General features: G+C 37.8%; 1 protein-coding gene and 1 long non-coding RNA gene across 2 annotated transcripts; both read right to left on the bottom strand.

Moving 5' to 3' along the window:
* Positions 1–1,102: 1,102 nt before the first annotated feature.
* Positions 1,103–1,719, bottom strand: LOC125469283. The gene is made up of 3 exons (XR_007251630.1): positions 1,655–1,719; positions 1,458–1,523; positions 1,103–1,288 (listed from the first exon to the last, which is right to left on the bottom strand). It is a non-coding gene; the product is annotated as an uncharacterized LOC125469283 (long non-coding RNA).
* A 1,431-nt stretch (positions 1,720–3,150) lies between these two features.
* On the bottom strand, positions 3,151–8,902 carry LOC103956824 (disease resistance protein At4g27190). The gene is given in 6 exon segments (XM_048566437.1): positions 3,151–3,251; positions 3,975–4,612; positions 4,615–4,783; positions 4,970–5,539; positions 6,262–6,751; positions 6,753–8,902. Coding segments are annotated over 6 exon segments (4,035 nt in total). The 5' UTR covers positions 8,888–8,902; the 3' UTR covers positions 3,151–3,218.
* Between the last annotated feature and the right edge of the window lie 14,129 nt (positions 8,903–23,031).

Here is a 23,031-nt window from a genome sequence, read left to right as displayed (position 1 = left end):
GTCTACGATGAGGTTTGATTATTGATGTTGATTGTTATCGTAGAGCCGAAGAAATCTCTCTGTTTTTGGCATGGCTGCTGATGGTATTTTCCTCCACATAGTCTTTCTCTGAATTATTGCTCTTTGATTTATTTTGAGGATCCAACCAATTGCTCAAATTGTTGAAATTTTGTTATTTAGTGACTTTTTGTGTAGCATTTTTGGTTTGGTTCTTATTTAAAATGAATAAAATTGAATATTTATAACCAAAATAATTGATTTTTCTAATTGCCCAAATTAGTCAAATTTGGTAATTCAATGAGCTTTTAAGTGCATTTTTGGGTCGGTTCTTATTTGAAATGAATCTATTTGCATCGAATTGAATATTCAGTGAGCTTTTATGCATATTTCTGGTTTAGTCCATTATTTTAACACAAACAATATTTAGAATTCATTTGACATTCTTGCGGCAATGCACAGGCTAAAGCCACAGTAACTACTAGTCCTCTTTAAATTCTAGTTAGAAGCTCAATGTATATGAGATGCTCTTAAGAAGATGGTTGGAAATGATATTTTTTGCGTATCAGAGAAGCAAAATACAAGAAAGAAAAAAAGAAAAAAAAGAGGCAAAACATGGGAAGAAATAAAATGAGTATTTCATTAAGTTTAGTAGAGAGTAGGGCTGGGCACGGGCCGGGCCGGGCCCAATTTTGAAGGGACCGGACCGGACCTAAGTTCAAAGGGAACGGGGCGGGCCGGGCCGGGGATTACATTTTTTAATATAAGAACCGGACATTACCTGGCCCGGTTGAAACGGGCCGGTTCGGGCAGGGTCCACGGGTCCCTTTTTTTTTTTTTGGTTGTTTGAAAGAAAAAAAAAATTGTACAGAACTACAGATTCACCAGCACCAGGTGGTAAAGTCAGGTGGTAAAGTCAGATCACGATCACGATCAGTAAGATATCCAACTTTAAGATATGGTAAAGGAAGCTGTGAAGATTAGAAATTATCATGTCAGCAAACCAAAAATATAATCTCTCAACCAACGAGATTAAGCAGACATCAAGGTATGACCACTGAAAGAATTAGGAAAATTAAGTCTCTCTCACTGAAGGGATATCCTTTTCTCCATATAAATATCAAATCAAATTGGTTGAGAAAGAAAACTATGGGAACCTTACATTGTAATTTGGTTTCAAAGCATGAGCAGCTGCAATGTAGATAGCCGATTGACCATACAACTCATTAGGTGAAACTTCTTTGGGGTGTCCAGATCCCCCAGTTCTTAGTGTGTCCTCAGCCAATCCGTACTGCAAGTAAGAAAAAGACCAAGGTTTGGTAATTCAAGTTACGGGGGATTATTAGATAAGAGAACCAGTGGTTTCTTGTTATCCACTATAGAGGAAACTGAGAGTCCATTTAAATTATGAATGGAGTATCACATTATCCTAAAATTATTAAGATAAGTAACAAACTAACCAATACGGTTCCAAGATTGTAAATTGCTCAATGGAAATCAAACTGCAACTGAATAGCTGCGCGGAACTGCACCAGAAGAAAATGACATGAGTCATGACAGTATAAATGAGAAACAAACACTTCAAAGATGAAAATAATATTCTGGTTTCCCATCCACATTTATCCAATCATTCTGATATCTCCAATCATTCTGGTACCTTACTTATTGCAGATCTTACAATTGTTTGCTTTTCCCGTGCAGGAACAATTGCGCTGAGTTACTAAATTGCATAATTGATTAAAAAAAAAAAATCAATTTGGAGTTCATGACATGGAACATAATTATATGCCAAGAGAGAAGAAAAATAACCATCCAAATAACCAATTGTGTGCAGGCCAGTAACATGCAGCAACATGCATGCACTCACCATTCATGACATTTTACCAAAATGCTTTCTGATTGATAGCAAATAATCTACACATTAAGTCTAATGCCCCGAGAATTCCACCCTTAAACAAAAAGTACAAGGTAAAATTGGACAGGCAGGCAGCAGCCGCAGCACAATTAAACAGAGTGAACAAATATGACAATGAAAATAATTTGAAACCTCTGTTGTATCAGTATGCTTCTCAGATCCTAATTTGAAACCTTTAACAAATATGGCAATGAAAATAAATTAAAAATTTTAAAAATGAACAGAAATAGAATGGATGTCTCCGGATTGCAAATCAATATGCTTGGAAATACTTCAGATTCTTCAGAATATATGTGAAATACAAGGACTTCTACTCAACATTTGGATGTGAAAACAAGCTAAAAAATAAAAAAAATCCACCAAATTAGCAAGAACAAACATGAACATCCCAATATATTGAGCACAGAACAGATTACATACATCAGATCAGAGGTTAAAGAACCTATTAAAAAAAAAAAAAAAAAAAAGAGGTTAAAGAATTCACCTGATCGCGACGGCGGTGATGTCGTCGGGAAAGAGTGAACAAGAATCGGAAGATGGGTTGTGTGGGTGCCTGGGTCTAGGATGAGATGTCGAGGAGAACAATCAAGAAGAAGATCGAGATCGAGGTCGAGAGAGAGTAAAGACGGAGAGGTCGAGGTCGAGGTGAGGTCGGACTTCAGAGACGGAGAGGTCGAGGAGAACAATCAAGAAGAAAGACTCTCACATCAAAGACGGACTTCAGAGTTCAAAGTTCAGAGACGGAGAGGTCGAGGTCAGAGACAGAGAGGTCAAGGTCGATCGAGAGACTGCAAAGACTCTCACATCTCACTGAATCAATTAGGGTAAAACCAACGGTCATGATTGGAAGGTATGTTTATTTTCAATCTGGGCCGTCCATTTCAATTACAAACGGGCCGGTTCGGGGCCCCGTTTTTCTATAAATCTGGAACCGGCCCGACCCTAGAATGCCATTACCTAGGCCCGCCCCGCCCCGTTTCCCCTATTTAAAAACAGGACCTGCCCCGTACCCGCCCCGACCCGCCTATACCCGCCCCTACCCGCGGGCCCAGGACCCGTTTGCCCAACCCTAGTAGAGAGTGTGAAGAAAATATGGAAATTGAGGTGCATCCCAAAAACCAATTCAGAAATCACACAAGCATTATTTCCCAAACACCAAAACCGAAAATGTAGCGAACAAAGCTCCAAATACAAAACACACCCTTATGACGAAACACACAAGTCAATACAAGCATACATGACTTCCCAAATTGCACACAAGTTTCTGGGATAGCTTTCCATTGAGGCCGCAGCTTGCGGGCTAATATCAAACAAGATGCGATCGGCCACGGAAGCAAGGCTGGGCACAGACCATTGAGGGGGGAATAGAGAATAGTTTGAGCAAGTAAACAAGAAATATTGGAAATAAGTATACTGAAAGTAGCAACCACAATAACGCCAAAGCCAAGATAGCGTGCATCCTCAATAACCCCAAAGCCAAAAGGGTCCAAGCAATCATACATAAACATAATATGGCCAACAGAAATCACACAAGGCGGAAGCTTGAAAGCTTAAATCCGATAAGCGGTCGCTGATGATTAGAGTGGTGCTCATCTTGTTCTTGGAATATGACAAATAGTGGTCTCCATCTAAAAATATGAGCACACCAATGTGATTTGTGGGGAATGCGTAGTGTGGTCCAACAGATCAGAGTGCCTTCCAGTCTGCTTTCCAAGCTGAAATTTCTTCCTTTAAAAGGAAGAGGAAAATAACACACAAACACGCTATCGCACACAATTGGAAAACCTTAACACACCGCGAAAATTGAGGATTCCTTTTTGGCAGAGAGTCATGCAAATGTAACATCTACATTTGAATCCACAATCATCCGCTGCTCCTGTAGAAATATGTATTTCATTGACGATTACATATAAACACAAACTGTTCAATATGAAATCTGACTGAACAACTATGAATAAGATGAATAAATCAGACTATTAAATTTGACGGTTCAAGGTTCAGAAAAAGCTGAAAATTGGAGAGTGAAATTAACAGATGCTTAATTAGTGAATGAAGAACTTACGGTTTGATCACGATCATTCTCCTCATCATCAGTTTCTTTTGCTATTTCTAGTCTTGGATCACTTTGGAGTAACCCATCAGGAGAAATCGTTAACTTGGTCAGGTGGCAGTCCTTGACAATAAAAGTTTCTAAATGTGGGACCTTGAAAATGCAATTTCCCGTGCAAAAGCCTTGCAGACTTGGTAGATCAGAAAGTTCAAGATGTTGCAAGCAACTGAAAGTAATCTCATTTTCTGGATCATCTCCGTTGCTCGCTACTATTTCTACCATTCTTTGGCAGGACTCAACTTCCAACTTCTTGAGTTGCTGCAAATTCTTAGCGACAGAATAAGGTATTAAGTATCGCAGTCCGTGACAACTCCATATATTCAAAATGGTTAGATTCTGAAAGGATATCAAAGTTGAAGCTAGATTCTCTAATCTGCCACATTTGTGCACGCATAGAACTTCCAAGTTTGGAAAAACAGGGTCCCCTGGTTGGAAGTTTTCCTTTCCTAGATGTATCAACTCTGGCATATCGATGAGCCACAAAAGCTTTACATATGGGAGGGTCTCAACTTCATGTATTTCCCCTCTACTACTTCCTTGGTGGTCGTGGACAATTAATTCTTTCCAAGGAGCAGAGAGCACACGAAGTTCTCCATGTTCTGTAAATTTTCAAAGAAAACATCTGATTTGGGATGTGACGTAGCAAACTCAATTGATTTGAGTTTCCTCAACCACTCCCCCAGGAGTGGACCATACAGTTCATACCAAATCTCCGTGTTCGCGTCCAACGTCAAGTATTCCAAGTCGAGAAATGACTTGCCCTGAAATATTATCAACGGTAACGGCATGCTTTAAAATATTTTGAAAAACTGGACACCACATAATAATTTTAATATTAAAAAGTTAATAAATGTATTTAGTTGATGGTGTATGTTTAACACTTTAACTAGTACGTAAAATCACATAAAATTTTGAATATCAAAAGAATTGTGTACAAGTATGGTTACCTTCTCAATTAAAAAGAAAGGCTGTTTCATTGGTGTCGAGTGGCCCAACTCAAGTTTGTCTTGATATGTTGAAAATTCGGCAGCAAAAATCTCCACACCACCACATTTCGTGAAATTTAATACGTTGAGTGATGGCCAATTAGAAACATGTAATGCTGGATAAAAACTCCGAAGTTGGGGTAGATTATTAAACATCATATAGGTTACTTTAGGGAACCTAAACTCCTTGTACATCGCTTGTGGTCCTTCGTCATTCGCGACAATTTCCTCCATTAAACCACAATTCTCAACATTCAACTTGCTTAGCTGCTTAAGCTCTTTGGCCATTGAAGAGGGAAAGACATTTTTCAAACTGTCACACAAGTCTATCTCAACTGAATGTAGATTTGGGCACTCAAAACCATTCAATTGAGTGGTAGATGATGTGTCATATACTGCTTGTAGTGCCTGACATTTGGATATCTTGAGATGTTTTAGTTGCCTGAGAGATTTAGCCATGGAACTCGAAAACAAGAATCTTAAACTATCACATTGATGCACAATCAGGGTTGTTAAGTTGGGCATCGTAGCCTGCATAGTACAGAACAAAATTTATGTTATTTTAGGAAATTACAGTTTACATTGCTGTTAGCCATACGTGCTCAAAATATTTAGATAGAAATTAAAGGTCATATATTAAAAAAGTAAGCAACTAGGCTACTAGACAGCTGTATGTCTTTGTCATTTCATTAACTAGCAAAGAACAAGAAGAAATATAGGGCCAAAATTATGTCAATTTAATCAAAATTTAAATTATTTTAATTGATACCAAAACATATTGTTGTGAAAGCAAGTTCAAATTTTATGCACACAAAATAAGTGTGACCTTTTTATAGCATGTCTCATTACTTAACACCCATCCACAAACTCAAGTAAGAAAAAGAAGCCGCTCATCCTCCTCCTCTCTCTCTCTCTCTTCCCCAAACACAACAGCAGCAATATCAATTGCATCTCCTTCACACTTTAAATCCATAAATCAAACCCAAAAGCCTCGCCCTTGAATTTAATTGCTCCTTCAAACAATAGGGGACGACCAATTTTGGAATTTTTTTTACTATCATAACCTAATAACATAATATATCATTTAAATGGTTTTTGCTTATTGGAAAAAAAAAATAAATCTTAAGCATTTATATCTTTTTTTCTTATTGAAAGAAAAAAAAGAAGAATTATATGTCGAAATTCGAAGAAGAAAGCTATTTGGAGAAAGAAACATGCAACCATTTTGCTAGAAAAAATAACTAAGAAAGTACCTCCCCATTATTGAACAGTCTCGATGGTCCACCAACTTCATCCACCGTAACGATTTCGTCGGCTTCTGTAGCAATCGTTAATTGCTTGCCTTTGGAAGAGAAACCAATAAGCTTTGGTAGATTCCGGAGTCTCAAAGATTTTAACTTTGGGAAAGGCTCGCCTATGAGTTGCCCATAACATACACTTTCCAAACTCACAAGGTCTTCAAGAGCTAGAGATTCCAGGTTGGAGAAGGCATTATGAGAATAACTCCAGCTGACGGAGTTAATGACATATTTAACTTTGTTGTTGTTTTGGACATGGAAATGCTTCAGTTGATTAACAGCTTCACTGTCCAATAGATAGGAAATAATATTCACAATCTCCATCCCATCCAAGTACAATTGCACACATTTCTTTACCAACAACTGCATACCTCGGTCGAACTGATTTCTCCTTGTAATCTTGAGTTTTAGCATGTTCGAGGAGGTTGGATGGATGTCAGGATGCCCAACAATCACCGATAAGTATGCTGTATCTTTCTAACTTGTCGGAGAACAAGTTGGCTGGAAGAAGGTTAGCATCTGGAACATGTATCTCTAATGCGGTTAGTTCAACCAAGTGCTTCAGCCCTGAAACAGTAGCATTACTTCCTCCACTAGTGGAACCATCACCCTCCCATTGCTTGAAGCTTTTTATTCCCATCCTCAACTCTTCTAGTCTTGTCAAGCTTGATATAACATCAGGTGAGATCAGAACAAGTTCAGAGCAACATGTCAAATCCAATAATTGTAGCTTAGTCAATTGCCCTATTTCTTTGGGCAACTCTTTAACCTTGGAGTATATCAGGCTAAGAATTTTCAAGTTTGTTAGCCGTCCAACAAGAGTTATGTCTTCCAACTCACATTGATCTAAACACAATGTCTGGAGATGCTTTAGGGATTGAAGAGATGGAGGTAATGACTGAATACTGAATGCAGTTACATCCAACCCTTTGAGTTCTTTCATCCCTTCAAAAAATTTGCTTGGGATTTCCTGGGAGTTGCCAATATCATCATTCACAAAGACCAACAATTTTAATTCTGGGCATTCCCAAGGTACTTCAGGAAGCCTGGGGATCTTGCAAACCCTCAAGGAGATGGCAGTGTAACTTTTAAATAAATCCTCAGTTGGCCATTCTTTCACCTCATCTCCATATGCTCTTGAAAAGGCCCTTTGATCATCAGATGCAATCCGGACAGCAACATCTCGTACAAGCTCATGCATTGTAACAGAGTCATCCTCATAACTGTCCAGCAATAGGCAATAATTTTTTAGTTTTTTAACCATTCTATTCAATGAATTCCGTGCATCTTCCATTGTCTCAACATTTTTTATCAAACCCAAACCCATACTATACTTTAGCAAGTCACTGAGATAATTGCTGCAACTCCCGCAAAGCAAGAACAACTGCTTAAGCTCTTGATCCTCCAATTGTTCGTAACTCCACTTTAGAGTCAAGAATGCTTTTTCATTCATTTCTTTCCTGTCAAATCTTTTGAAACTTCTCAACGCATCTTTCCATTCCTCCAAACTACTTTCCCTTAAAGCACTTGCAACTGCAACAACCAAAACCGGCAAACCTCCACATTTCTTTGCTAGCTGGGTTGCTTCTTTTAGTATACGGTTGTCTTTAACGACATTACCCGCCATCTTCTCAAACAAACTCCAACTTTCGTTTTCTTTTAAAAATCCAATTTCAAAATTTTTTTGTGTACGCATATCATGGAATAAAACTTGTCTATCTCTAGATGTCAACAATAACTTACAGTTCGGCACACCGACGAGTCCCACGGCCACAAAGTCAATTCTTTCCAAAACATCGTCTAAAATGACAAGAGCCTTCCCCTCTTTTATCCTGGCCCGTAGGAGATTCGCCCTTGTTCCCATATCCACAGATTCATCATCATCCATCCTCAACTTTTTGGTAATTGCTTTTTGAATTGTTTCATTGTCTTTTTTTTCTTTTACGTTTAGAATTATAACCACATCATCAAATAACTTCTCTTCCATAGCTTCTCTGTAAACCTCTTTGGCAAGTGTTGTCTTCCCAACGCCCCCTAATCCGTACACACCAATCTTGTTGATATCAGGTTTTTTCAATTGCGTAATGATATCCTTCACCATTGAAGTCCTTGATTCAAAGGCAATGTACTCGTCGGAGGCTATGGCAGATATGTCTTCCCCAGCAGCATTGTAAGAGATACTGGCAAACTCTTTTTTATTTTCATGTTCTTCAATCTTTCTGACCAATTTAGTTGATTTTCTGCTGAGCTGATGATAGGATATCAGGTTAGGACATACATAGAGACACTTTGTCTTTGCACAGCCTTCATTATCCAATAATGCTTCTGCCTCTCGAGAGATCACATCCGCTTCTGTCTGCCAGTTCCGGACATCAGCTTCCACTTTTTGATTAACTTTTCCTTCGACTTCTTCAACCGCATCGTTCATCCTTTGTTTGACAGCATCAAAATTCTTCAATGTACTCCTTAGATCTTTAAGGTTGCTTTTGTAGAAAATGACATAACTCACTTGGTGTCCAAGTGGTCTAATTGTTTAGTTAATTATTGTAGGAATAATTGCGGCGATTATCTTTATCGCCATGGCACCTTCAGCTTACCAATTTGTCTGCTTCTTCTATCTGTTGAATATATATGAATCCAAACAAAAATTTAAGGATACGAGAAAGGAATCATTTTTTTTCTTTCAAAGCAGATGAAATTAAAAAAATGAAACAAATGAAACAATGGGTCATACCTTAGCTCGTGATCGAAGAAAAACATAGCAGTATACAAATGAAACAAAAATAAAAGCAAAAAGAAGGTTACACCACACTTGCAAGAAGTCGAGATGATGGACAAGTTTTCATATACAATTATTATACTAAAATAAACTTGCTTGGTACGGAACTTAAGCAACTGTTTTCAAATCTTAAAAACAAAGAAAACATATATAATTTGCTTTGAATTTCACTGAGACATTTTAACAAACAACATATCTGCACGCTTAAAGCCGGTGCATGAGCACTCTGCTAAGGCTCGTTGAACACTGTACCACATAGCTACTGAGCTAGATGGTACGATGGAGTTGACCCCCGATTCTCGCGAGCTGACTGAGTCAACTCTGCTAAGGCTCGACAAGTTCCAGAGGCTCATGACGACCTCTAGTTTACGAAATAAATCTGAGGCCATCAACCGCGAAATCAGGATCAGAGATGGAAAGGTCGAGCAGAGCAAGGAGGCTGCCAAGCGTTTGAGTTTGTTCATCTTGAAGAGAATTCAATTTTTTTACTTAAAAGTATGATAATGGCAGCCATGATGATTGGTCCTAGACGAAGGAAGATGGAGGAAAAACAAGGTGAAAAAGTTGCGAGGAGGAAGAAAAGAGGAGTTATTGGCGTCTGAGTTTGTGTGTTTAAAAGAATTTTTGTAATACTTTTGGGAAGTGTTATTGGTACTCTAAAAATCTTATTCTACATTCCTCACAAGTATATTTTTCTTTCCCAATATAGAAAATTTGGGGTGTAGAATGAGATTTTTGGAGTACTAATAACAATTCCCTTTTGCATTTTTATGTTTAGATAATGTATATGTTAGTTGAATTTTATAATGATCTTTTTTTGAAAAAAAATATTGAAACGTGTATAGTATTCAGATACATATAGATAAGGGTAATGTTAGGGAGATCGAATTTGCAAATCGAATGATGTGTCACAAATAGAAAATTAGCACGTTAATCAACACTTGAGTTATATTCCAATTATCACATCCACATCATTTGGTTTACAATTTTTTTTTTTTTTTAATTTGGTCTCCCAAGCATTACGCTATAGATAATGTCAAAAGCCAATAATTTTGTGTTTGATAGTAATATCTTTGTAATGTATAAGAATAATGGCAGTGCTGGTGAGATGGTGCTTATGGCAAAAGTTGTGCTAGAAGCAATGGTGGTTAGGTTGGTTGTAGTAGTGATGGGGACACACCCATTGGATGGTGACAATAGTTGAGTGGGAAAAGGGTAATGGTAGACTGGTAGTAGGAATGATGGTGATGGTAGTCGAGGCAGAAGGTTGTTGTGGTAACAATGCTAGAAAGGAACAGTATCAACAACATTGATTGAGAGGTTGCGATGGTGATGATGACAAAGATGGTAGAGGTTGTGGTGGCAATGGTGGTAGTAGTGATAATGACATCAACTGTGAAATCTCGGCCCCGAATTTCACTATTTAAACTTACGTATTTTGTATTCTTAGTTTTGATGCCTTTATATTTGTGGCGTATAATTTTTTTTAATAAGTAAAAGGATGAAAACGCCCTTAATGAATTAAATGGATTTTTTGAGGACGTATTTAATTCCTATATGTTTTGTCACTTTATTTATATTTGGATAGTACTCGTTGATACGAACGCGTGGGCGCAAACGAAATGTAATTTGGAGTTATAACAAAAGAGTTATAAACGAACAAAGTTAAGGGCAAAATGGTCATTTGATCATAAATTTGGAAGGCTCCATATTTGTTGCACTAATTTTTGGTGTCATATGTGTGGCGATGATGGGAAGAAAATGAGAGAAAGGAGAGAAATGAGAGGGAAACAGGGCAATCAGGATGAGAAAAAATGAGGGAAAGGAAGGAAGAGAGAAGAATGGAACCTCGGCCCCCCTATCCGAACGGCGACTCGACCCAACTTCCGACATGCAATCCGATGCCTTCTCATATCATTTTCAGGTGAATTGTGACGGGGCAACACTTGAGAACGCATCATTGATCTCTTCGCTTCCATTTTCACCTAGAAATTGAAAGAATTGGGCCTCGGTTTCCTCTAGAACACGCCGACTAGCTCTGTGGGTGCACGACGGCGATCTGCTTTTCCTACATGAATCACCATAGAAAACCACCAACAATCAACTCCTTTTAGGCCTAGGAACAAACCCCAAACAAGTTTGGGGGCGGTGGAGCACCGAAGAAGATGAATCAAAGTGTACACATTTCAAGGGTTTCCGGCGGATCGAGGCGATTTCAGGTGTTTTCGGACCGAATTGGAATTTGGCCCAAGTATGAAAGTTCTTCCCCTTGATGAGTTCTACATTTCTGTAAAATTTGGTAACTTTTAGAGTTAGTCGGAAAATTGGGTTTCCGTTTGCTGGAAACCGCCACCTGCAGTGGCGAATGGCCCATGGACCGATGATTTTTTTAAGCTAAATTAGATGTCCTGATTTCATATTTGATATCCCCTTGATGTGATTTGATTGTTTGAACCCATTTTCATTATGGTACACCACTTGATCATTATATGAATCGATGATCCGACCGTTGGATTGTCACCAAACTTTAATGTGTTATAGTACGTAATATTTGAGGACTGTTGGAACTTACGGATCGGGCATATGACGTACGGATTTTCTGGAATTGAACTTCTAAATTTGTAAAACTAATTAGTGACGCCACCTAATTTTCGTGATTGGCAAAGATCCGACCGTTGGATCGTTCTGAAATTTTAGGATATTGTTCTAGAAGATTAATGAGACTCTTGGAAGTTACGGATCGATGATTCATGGGTGGATATTCCGGATCGAATTACGTAGGGTTGTCGACCCCACCGCTGATTGAGAGTTGACTTTTGGTCAACATGTCTTGAACCGTTTGAAATACTAAAATTATATTACTAGAGACTTAGTGAGGCTTTGTGGGCTTATCTCAGTGAGTGACTTTAATATATATGTGATATATTTATTACCCTGAAAACCTCTCATGCTAGTATACTTTATGGATACAACATGGATTTTTAAATTATGTTTTATGTTAAATAATTATTTTTATAAAGTTTGCCATCGATCTACTTTATGAAATGTTATGTGACTTGCCTATTTGAAATGTTTGTTAAACATGAGGGCTAGTAGAGGACCATTACCTTAGTGTCAAGGGGTTAGGTGACACCGAGTCCATACCATGTAGCAGTGGTACATGGATGGTTTTGCTTGGTTAATCCGCGATACGGGACCATACTATTTATGGATCATGCTTAGTTAATATGCGATGGGCGATCCTTATGGCCATACATACTTAGGGGTGATCATGTTTGGTTAATCTGCGATGGGTGATTACTGCCTAACAGTTTTATAGGTGTGACTATGTTTGCTTAATCTGAGATGGAGGGTCACTACCTACTAGGTCATCTTCTCAAAGGTGGTCATGCTTGGTTAATCTATGATAGGGGACCGTACAATTGTGCTTGGTTAATCTGTGATGGACGATCCTTATGGTTATACGTACTTAGGGGTAATCATGCTTGATTAATCCGTAATGGGTGATCACTGTTTAACAGTTTCGTAGTTATGACTCTACTTCGTTAATCCATGATGGGGGTCACTACCTACTTGGTTATCTTCTCAAAGGTGGTCATGCTTGGTTAATCTGTGATAGGGAACCATACAATTATGCTTGGTTAATCCGTGATGGGCGATCCTTATGGCCATACATACTTAAGGGTGATCATGCTTGGTTAATTAGCAATGGGTGATCACTGCCTAATGGTTCCGTAGGTGTGACTCTGCTTGGTTAATCCATGATGGGGGTCACTACCTACTTTGTTACCTTCTCAGGGGTGGCTCCGCTCAGTTAATCTGCTATGGGGGGGCCACTTCCTATTTGGCTACTTATGTAGGCTTCGGTCGAACTGCGTCCCTCTAACCCTAGTTTTTAATGTATTTATGAACGATAACTTTTGAGAATCTTTGTGGTTTGAATTAGAAAAGCCGTTGGATGTTTGGGTGACTCATTCGTAGTTTTTAATGACTTGACTATGATTTCATAAGTATGAATTTATATTTGAGGTTTATAAACTATCATCGATGGTTTTTTTTTTTTTTTTTTTTTTATTGATTATCACATAGGTTGTATTATTGTCACTCACACGAGTTTCGCAGCTTATCTGGGTTCTTGTTTACCTGGTGCACCATTCTCATGGTGTAGGCATTGATTGTACAGGTGGTAGGTCTGAAAAGATTACAAGAAGTTGCTTGGTATTTTGGTTTCGTTGAGTGGTCTAGAACTTGATAGTGTTGGATTTTGATGCATTATATGTGTTATTGATTGATGTGACTGTGGAATGGTGTTGGAAAACATATATGGGTGAATGGCATACCTATGTGTGTGGCAATATGACAATTGTTGTTTGGATTATGATTGATGTGTAGTGTGGTACTTTATGTTTTATGAAAAGTTCAGAGTTTGACAAAGGTGAACTACGAATGGCTTGATCCCTATTTGGGGTACATAGGCAGTTTAACGAGGAGGTTAGATGCAACCATAAAGTATACAAAATTTACTACGCAATCCGAATCTTGAGTAGTGCTTTGTCCATATCCTAGAGGCAGGGTATGTTAGATATAAGGGTACTTGGTGACGTCACGTGTCGATCCTGGAAGTATGTCGGGATCAGGGCGTGACAGCAACGATAGTGATTGAGCCTTCCTGGCCACTAGGCTTGTGATATCCCGTCTTGAATTTTAGTATTTTATTTCATTTTTAGAAGTATTTTGGAGATTTAATTGGAATTATTTTGTTAACTTCTCAGGTTTCAAGAAAGTGTTTTTGGTCATGTCGAATTTCCTCAACCCTTTCTATCAACTCTTTAGTTGTTTATGTAGGGTTTGAACCCACGAGCGCGTAGGGGCAAATAAGAAATTGCCTTATTTCATGGAAGAGCAAAAGTTAGAAAACGGTCTCTGTCGTCAGCGGAAGCAGAGTAGCGTTCTATGGCAGCAACGTGTTGTGAACTAGCATGGCTGCAATACTTGTTTCATGATTTGAGGATTAAAAATCAAGGGCCAGCTACCCTATTTTGTGATAACCAAGCAGCCCTCCATATCGCTGCCAACGAACTAGACACATTGAGATTGATTGTCATTTTGTTCGAGATTAGATTATGGAAGGAAATATCGTCACCAGATTCGTTCCATCCACATTAGGAAGGAGTTTTCGAGGTGCCATTCAAGGAGAAGGTCAAGCTCTTCCTCAAGGATGATTCCAAAAAAAAAAAGTAGTGCTTCAAGAGATTGAATCCAAATCTCTATCTTTTGTCTTTAACCCGCGAGCTTAGCCATCAACCTGCCTTTTCTCGGCGAAGCCGACTAGCGTCACCACCGCCAAAGTGAAGCATGCTATCCCAAAATAAAAACCTTATGAAGCACAGATATGGGAACGAGAGCTAGAATTTGGGACTTGGGAAAGGGGGTTCAACACTCCGTGAAAACTCAAACAATCCTAATTTTAAAATGGCAGAGATTCGCCCCGATCGTCAAACCACTGCAAGTCGCAAGGCGTGGACTAATAATTGTAGCATGTTCCAGTATCAATGAGTGGCCCTCTATCTTATGAACTTATTTCTACGATTGTTTTTCCAGATTCAAATGTTTGGTTGAAAAAATCGTAATTGACCGTGGTTCCATTTTTTTAACATGGCAATACAATCGTTGGATTGTCATAAATTTTAATTGAGGTTTCTGAACTTTAATAAATCGAAAAATTAATATTTAATTAAAAGCTGGTGTTAGGTTACATATTTATTTAGTTCTTAGATATGTACTTTAATTCATATTCTGTTTTTGTTTTAGTGTTTAATGTGTATAATATTCAATTAATGTCTCCCATTAAATATTTGAATTTGTTAATTTACACATTTTAATTTATTAATTTTGTTTAACTTCCTCCAATTATATCCTTATAAATGTACCTAAATGAGAAAATATTCAAAAAATAAAAATAATGACAAATAAGAAACATGTAAATATATAAGTGTACCGAAATATATTAAAAGGAATTGATGTATTTAAATGTTTATGACATACCTAAATGTCTATACTGAAATGTATTATATTAAATTAACGTACTTAAATATCAGTATCGAAATGACGATACTAAAATATATTAAATGAATTAATCTACCTTGATTCCCGCACTTCCCAGGTTGAGCTGCAGGGCCAGGCTCCAATAAGGGCATCCACCTCCTCCTACATTCAAATACCTAAAATAAAGATGATCATAGAAAATGTGAAATATTTGATAGGATCCATTTAGGAAACGTCGAATACCAAAAATATATTAAAATGAATTGATGTACCCAAATGTATGTATTGAAATATAAGATGTACTAAATGTCTATACCGAAATGTATTATATTAAATTAATATACCTAAATATCTGTACCGAAATGACTATACTAAAATATATTAAATGAATTAATCTACATAAATTGTAAGATCCCACATCGACCAACGGAGACGAGGTGATGTGCCTTATATGTACATATTCCCCTCCCTATAGTACAAGGCTTTTTGGGAACTCACTGGCTTCGGATTCCATCGGAACTCCGAAGTTAAGTGAGTTCGGGCGAGAGCAATCCTAGGATGGGTGTCCCCCAAAGACGTTCTCGTGCCGAAACCCAAAGACAAAATCGTGAAGGTGTGGCCCAAACCAGACAATATCGTGCTATGACGAAGCTGGTTTGGGATGTGGCATAATGGTATCAGAGCCACTCTGCCATTCGGTACGGATGTTCCGGTGAGGGCATCGGGTTCCCCTTAAATGGGGTGGATTGTAAGATCCCACATCGACCAACGGAGAGGGGGTGATGTGCCTTATATGTACATGCTCCCCTCCCTGTAGCACGAGGCCTTTTGGGAACTCACTAGCTTTGGATCCCATAAGAACTTCGAAGGTAAGCGAGTTTGGGTGAGAGCAATCCTAGGATGGGTGACCCCCCTGGGAAGTTCTCGTGCTGAAACCCAAAAACAAAACTATGAAGGCGTGGTCCAAAGCGGACAATATTGTGTTATAGACCAACCTGTCTAGGATGTGACATAAATGAAGAATAGAAAGTGTATTGAAATATAGTTAGGGATGACAATTTTAACCGCTAAACCCGATAACCGTGGATAACTGCCTGAATGGATTGGATTTGTATATGAAAATTCGGGTATGGTATGGATTTGGGGAAAAATCGTGAACTTTATTTGGTTATGGTTTTGGATATGGTTATAGGGATCCCCAATCCGTATCCGTCCCCGAATCCAACCTGAATATATATATATATATATATATATATAATTTTATTCAATTTACCGAACCCTCCCTATACTATCTTTATTATGCACCAAACATCATGCATGGGGCATACCAACAACCTCATCAATTCAATACTCTTATTGTTATACTCAACCAAATTAATTCATCGAATCATTTTATATATCAATTATCAAATATTACAAGTTTATCAGATTCATCTCTCTTCAAGAGTCTCACTGTCAAGAAATTGGTGCATGTTATCATAAACAACTTCAAATATATTGTTAGTTTTTTGTAATTGGATGTTGCTAATTAATGACGGAATTAGTATCTACTAAAATTTATAATGCGTCAATTAGATAAATATATATATATATATATATATATTTATTTGTTTTTTGACGAAGATGGATATAACCTATAACCGATTGAAATTCTGTTATCCGGTGGATATGGTTATGGATAATCTCCGATAGTTAATTTGCGGTTATGGATATGGTTAATTTTCGTGGTTATGGGGATGAATATAGTATTTTCGTCCCCAAACCGAACCGTTGCCATTCTTAAATATAGTTTACCTAAATAATGATAACAAAAAAAAAAATATATATATATATATCATAATACAATTAAATGAGGAAAAAGAAAAATAATATAATTATGAGGTTACTAAATGCATCAAGGGACTAAATTTGATTTTAATCTTACACAATGTTTTAGTTTAAAAGTTATATTTTTGAAGGATTAGAATGCAGTTTTGTATTTTAATTTGTTGTGTGTTGGTACTGTGTGTGACTTGCAGAAACTTACGTATGTAAACCTGAAGTTCGTAGACTTTAGATCAAAGATTTTAGGGTTTAGGACCCTGGGGGCGCCACTTTAACCAAATGGCTAACTATCTATCAGCGTTCCCCATTGCATCCTAGCATCTCGTAGCCAACATATACGATTCTGATTTGATTGTTGTTCCACTTGATCTCAAGTTGACTGGTAAAGCAATAATATGGGTTAAACAAAACGAACAAATTCACACAAACAACTAAAAACCTCATAAAGAGCAGAGGAATGAAACAAAAAACAAGGAAAAATCAAAAGACGCACCTTGTACCTTGTCTCTCCAGATTCCTTTGCCTATAGAACACTGGAGCACAAGTTGATTGTTTATAAAGCCAACTGCGTATATATGCCTTTTTTTCCCTTTCTAAGTAAAACCGAGTGATGGGAAATTGAAATTGTCAAAAAATGAAATCAAGAGGCACGGAAAAGAACGAAATTGACCGAACGTAATTTTTCTTTTTTCTTTTGGTTTTTGGATTCGACTTTTCACTTTTAAAAGTAAAGGAAAGTAGATTAAGCAAAAGAAGGTTGCTGTGATAAAGAAACCAAAACCAGACAAGAGAAGGGCAATGGGAAGAACAACTCTCTTAGCAGATAATGAGAAGGGCAATGGGAAGAACGACTCTCTTAGCAGAAGAAGATGAGATAAATAATGCATGAGAGAGATTACGTGGTACGACAAAGAAATGCAATTGAAAAAGACTAAAAGCGAGGACTTAGTGGTCCTTGGTAGGCAAGAAATAGCTGTATTAGTTGACGTCAATCTTAAATTATAACTTAATTTTCCTGGCAATTATTTAGCACTTTAGCGTGGGAATCTACACCAATTATTTAGCACATTTGATTCATCGACGAAATTGTACTGACTGTATTAGCTATGAAAATAATTTTATTTTATTCTATTATGTTGGGGTTTGAATCTGATTCAAGTAAGCACTTGACCAGTAAGCTTTTTAAGTTGATCAGTAAACCTTAGGAGGTCGCATGATCACTTGATCAGGAAGCTTTAAGAGGTCGCATGATCACTTGATCAGAAGTGCATATTAATTTTTTACTATCGTAAAATGACAATTATTTCCCCATTGTGTTTGTACATCATTTAAGATCGAACAATTAAAAATTACGTAATATAAAATATTTTGAAGTACCATATAATTTTTTGAACGAAAGAGCAATTACATATATTATGTTATGTATGTCGTCATCCAGAAAATAAGCAGGGTGTCATAATGATGTGAACTGTGAAGGGAGGCTTGATAAACTTGTAGATCCAGCTGTCATAACGCTAGAATATGTATATGAACAAATAATTCAACTCTTATGTCGCTATAAAGGAAATTAATAGAGAATTTTAGTCATTAAAAAATTAATAATTCAACTGCAAAATTAAAATATTAAATCTATACTAATACCCACTACTAGTGAACCAACACTTATTAATTTGAAGATTTGACATAATGTTAGAAAATGGATATGAAACCAATAATTCAACTCTTATCTAGGGATGGGCAAACAGGTAGAGGAACCGCGTGTCGGGACAGGTAATGTAGGTTCGGGACGGGTACGGGATAGTTCCAAATATTGTAAAGAGTAAACGGGCCACGCCGAGGCGGGGCAGGGTGCTGTCAAATACAGGGCGGGCCAGGTCCTAATCCTTAGAAAAAAGGACCCCAGACTGACCAATTTCTAATAATAATGAACGGTCGAGATTAAATGATACCCTATCATCTAATCTCAACCCTTAATTCCTACCCTAGTCGATGTCCCATGTGTCCACTGTCCAGGTTTCCACTTCCAGTTTCAGCTTTCAATCACTCACTCCAATCTCCATCGTCTTCTCGAATCTCGACGACATCACCCATCTAGCCTCACCGCTGTCGCAACGGATAACAGCACCACCTATCCAGCCATCCTCCTCGACGACATCCCAGAGAACCCAGGTCCCAGAACCACGACTCGATTTTCTCCTCTTGGACAACACCACCGCCGTTGCAACCACCATCACCCCATCGCCGCCATCGAGGACGCTGCTACCAACCATCATCCCTCTAAAATTTAGGTAATTTTGAATTAGGGATTTGTTATTAATTTGAATTTCGGGTATAGGGATTTTAGGGTTTTTAAATTAGAATTTGCGATTTTAGGGTTTTTGAACTAGGTTACTAGAGTTAATTTTGCAATAGATTGATGATTGATCTGTTTGCTTCTGAGAACCCAGAGGGCCTTTGATAATATTGAATGTTTGGATTGGACTATTAGAAATCCTGTTTGCAGTACATATGCAGCAACAACTTTGTTTGATGAATAAATCATGTCATATTGTTTGTTTTTGGTTCCGATTTGGACGCTACGAAATCCTCCTGGCAACCGGTCTAGACAACCTAAGGCGATTTGTGTTGGTTAATGCTTTAAAGTTCAATGTATCTGTCAATTTATTTAAAATGTTAATGCTTTAAGCCTTTTGATTACAAAGCCAAATTACTACTCTAAACTAGGAAGCAGGGGCTAGGGAGTAGGGACTAGGGAGGGTTCAAACCCCGAACAGTAAGCTTTATATCAAACCCCATATAAGGTTATGTAATTTTAAGAGAGCTGTTGCATAAATCATTTCTTCTGCTAAATCTGCACATTGACACCTCTGAGAGAATTTCAGAAAATAATGTCAAAGCATCAGATTAGACCAATCTTTGTCATTTGTATACGTATGATACGCTTTGAGTGGGGGAGTTCATGTTTGAATCTCAATATTTCATACTAGAATGCTACCGAAATGCAGGTTGAGGAATTGGCTTCTCTTGTTAAAGACAATCTTACTTGCAAGCATCTTATTCTCTCAGTGGAAAAGTCCTTGGTGGACTTGCTTTAGAGTGATACCTGGCATGTAAGACAAACTCCTAAATGTTATTAGCATTGCCATTTCTTATGAGATTAGTTTTAGAGTAAAATATTAAAATTATATGGAGCAGGAGTGATGTAATTCTTTGTGGTATATCTACAGTAAAACTGTGGCATCCCACATCGCCCAGGGAAGTGATCCTTATATGTATATTCTCATCCCTACCTAGCACAAAGTTTTTTGGGAGCTCACTGGCTTCGGGTTCCGTAGGAACTCTGAAGTTAAGCGAGAAGGAGGCTAGAGCAATCCCATGATGGGTGACCCACTGGGAAGTTGCTCGTGAGTTCCCAAAAAACAAAACCGTGAGGGAATGGTAAGCCCAAAGCGGACAATATTGTGTTGTCACATCTCGACCCGGGACGAATCACTTCTTGGGCCCACTCCACCACCATAGTACAATATTGTTCGTTTTGGGCTTACCATTCCCTCACGGTTTTGTTTTTTGGGAACTCACGAGCAACTTCCCAGTGGGTCACCCATCATGGGATTGCTCTAGCCCCCTTCTCGCTTAACTTCGGAGTTCCAACGGAACCTGAAGCCAGTGAGCTCCCAAAATGTCTCATGCTAGGTAGGGATGAGAATATACATATAAGGATCACTCCCCTGGGCGATGTGGGATGTCACAATCCACCCCCCTTAGGGGCCCGACGTCCTCGTCGGCACACACGGGGCTAGGGTTAGGTTCTGATACCAATTGTCACATCCTGACCCGGGACGGATCACTTTCCAGGCCCCCTCCATCATCGTAGCACAATATTGTCTGCTTTGGGCTTACCATTCAATTGTCACATCCCGGCCTGGGGCGAATCACTTCCCGGGCCCACTCCACCACCGTAGCACGATATTGTCCGCTTTGGGCTTACCATTCCTTCACGGTTTTGTTTTTTGGGAACTCACGAGCAACTTCCCAGTGCGTCACCCATCATAGGATTGCTCTAGCCCCCTTCTAGCTTAACTTCGGAGTTCCTACGGAACCCGAAGCCAGTGAGCTCTCAAAAGGCCTTGTGCTAAGTAGGGATGAGAATATACATATAAGGATCACTCCCCTGGACGATGTGGGATGTCACAAAAACTGGAGAAGTCATTTAGTTTCGATTGGTGTTCTGTAGCATCTGGTTGTGAGTTACAGATGTTTTCGTCTTTTTTTTTCTGTTCTTTTTCTGTTGATTGGAGTATAGTCTTGTTTTGACGTAGAACTTAATATTAGTGGAAAGAGTTTCACTGGTTTGTTAAATAATTTGCAACCAAGAAACTTTTTTTTTTTCTTTTATTGTGGACAAGTTTCAACAGAGACTAATTTTTCCATATTCATTTATTGGAATCCTGATTCCTTATAGAAACATAACCTTCATGTGCTCTCTCTATTTTTTGAAATATGGGGTGTTGAAATTAAAGTGGGAACAAAACCTTCATGTGCTCTTCCTATTTTTTGAAATATCCGCAGGTAAAGTATGGCACTGAATTATAAATAGAACTATATATGTATGTATTGTTATGGTGGTAAAAAGAAGTGTTAAATAACGTGATATATTTGTGCAAATGTTAGTTTTTTTTTAATATATATATAACAAAAAAAAAAAAACCAAGGACCCGTGGACCTAACCCGTTTCAACTGGGTCAGGTTAGGTCCGGTTTCTATATTAGAATCTACTATCCCCGACCCAGCCCAGCCCGTGCCCACCCCTACTCTTATGTCGTTATATAGGAAATTAATTTAAAATTGTAGTTGTTGAAAATTTAATACTCAAGTGCAAATTACCAAAAAAAAAAACAAAAAACAAAGTGTTACTATGTCCACTCCTCTTTCTTATTTCCTCACCCCACTTATTTTGTCACCCACCATTCTAGACACATGATATTTTTGCCATTCACCATTAACAGTAAGAAAAATAAGAAATCATATTTTTACCACCTATTTGTATTATCTCTCTAATAGAGATAAAACCTACTTGGGTTAGCCGGCCTTACCTCTATTAGAGAGATAATACAAAAATGGTACAAATAAATGGTATGTAGTATTACTCAAGAAAAATAGAATACTATTTTTACGCCCAACATTATTCCTGAAATACACTGTTCTAAAAATCCCCACCTAGCGTCATCTAGGCCAGGTCTAGGTGCTAGGTTGTTGGCCTCCGCCCCGATTAATGCCCAGACGTTTGAAAATTAAGAAATGGCTCCTAGACTTATTGAGGCACCCTCATAGGTCGCCTAGGTGTCCACCTAGTTTGCCCAAACCCTTCTAGGTTGCAACTCACTTAAACATAAAATAGATAACTTTTATTTTGTATTTTAATTTTTCAATAAATTGTAAGAGACTTACTGAATACTTAAATGAACACACATTATATGCTTGTTCCCCATATTTTTTCTTCTATTCCAATACTTCATAATATATATATATATATATGTCATTCTATTTTGTAATTTATGATGAAATTATATATATTTTAAATATAAACAAACACTTATTTACCCAAAATATAATAGATCTACTTAAATCCGCCTAGTCAACCCGGGCGCCCGCGTAGCCGCATAGGTGCTAGGTCCCAGCTTGCCGTCTAACTAGTGCCTAGCGTTTTTTAGAACCTTGCTAAAATAAGATTATATATTAAAGCGTGAATTGCCAATTTAGTCCCTGAATTATCACCTGAGTGATTATTAGGTCCCTAAACTTTTTTTTTTTTCAAAAAAATATGTCTTTGAATTATAAAAATCTACCAATTACATTCTTAATATCATATTCGAAGTGACTATATTCAATTTTCCATCAATTTAAGTCACATTACTTGCATGTAATACACATTGGAAGCTAGATTGGTATTTTTCATAAAGAAATAGTGTATGAAGTTAACTTTGAAGGGTAAATTACATTAGATTCGCAATCTATATGAAATGTTAAGGGCTTATAGGCGAAAAAATGACAGTATTACACTCTAAAGTGTGTCAAGT

The sequence above is a fragment of a genome, unplaced genomic scaffold (assembly GCF_019419815.1).
Source record: "Pyrus x bretschneideri cultivar Hongxiangsu unplaced genomic scaffold, Pyrus_bretschneideri_v1 Contig41, whole genome shotgun sequence".
Lineage (NCBI taxonomy): Eukaryota > Viridiplantae > Streptophyta > Magnoliopsida > Rosales > Rosaceae > Pyrus > Pyrus x bretschneideri.
Note: the sequence above shows the minus strand (reverse complement) of the source record. Positions and strands in the feature narration are given on the sequence as shown.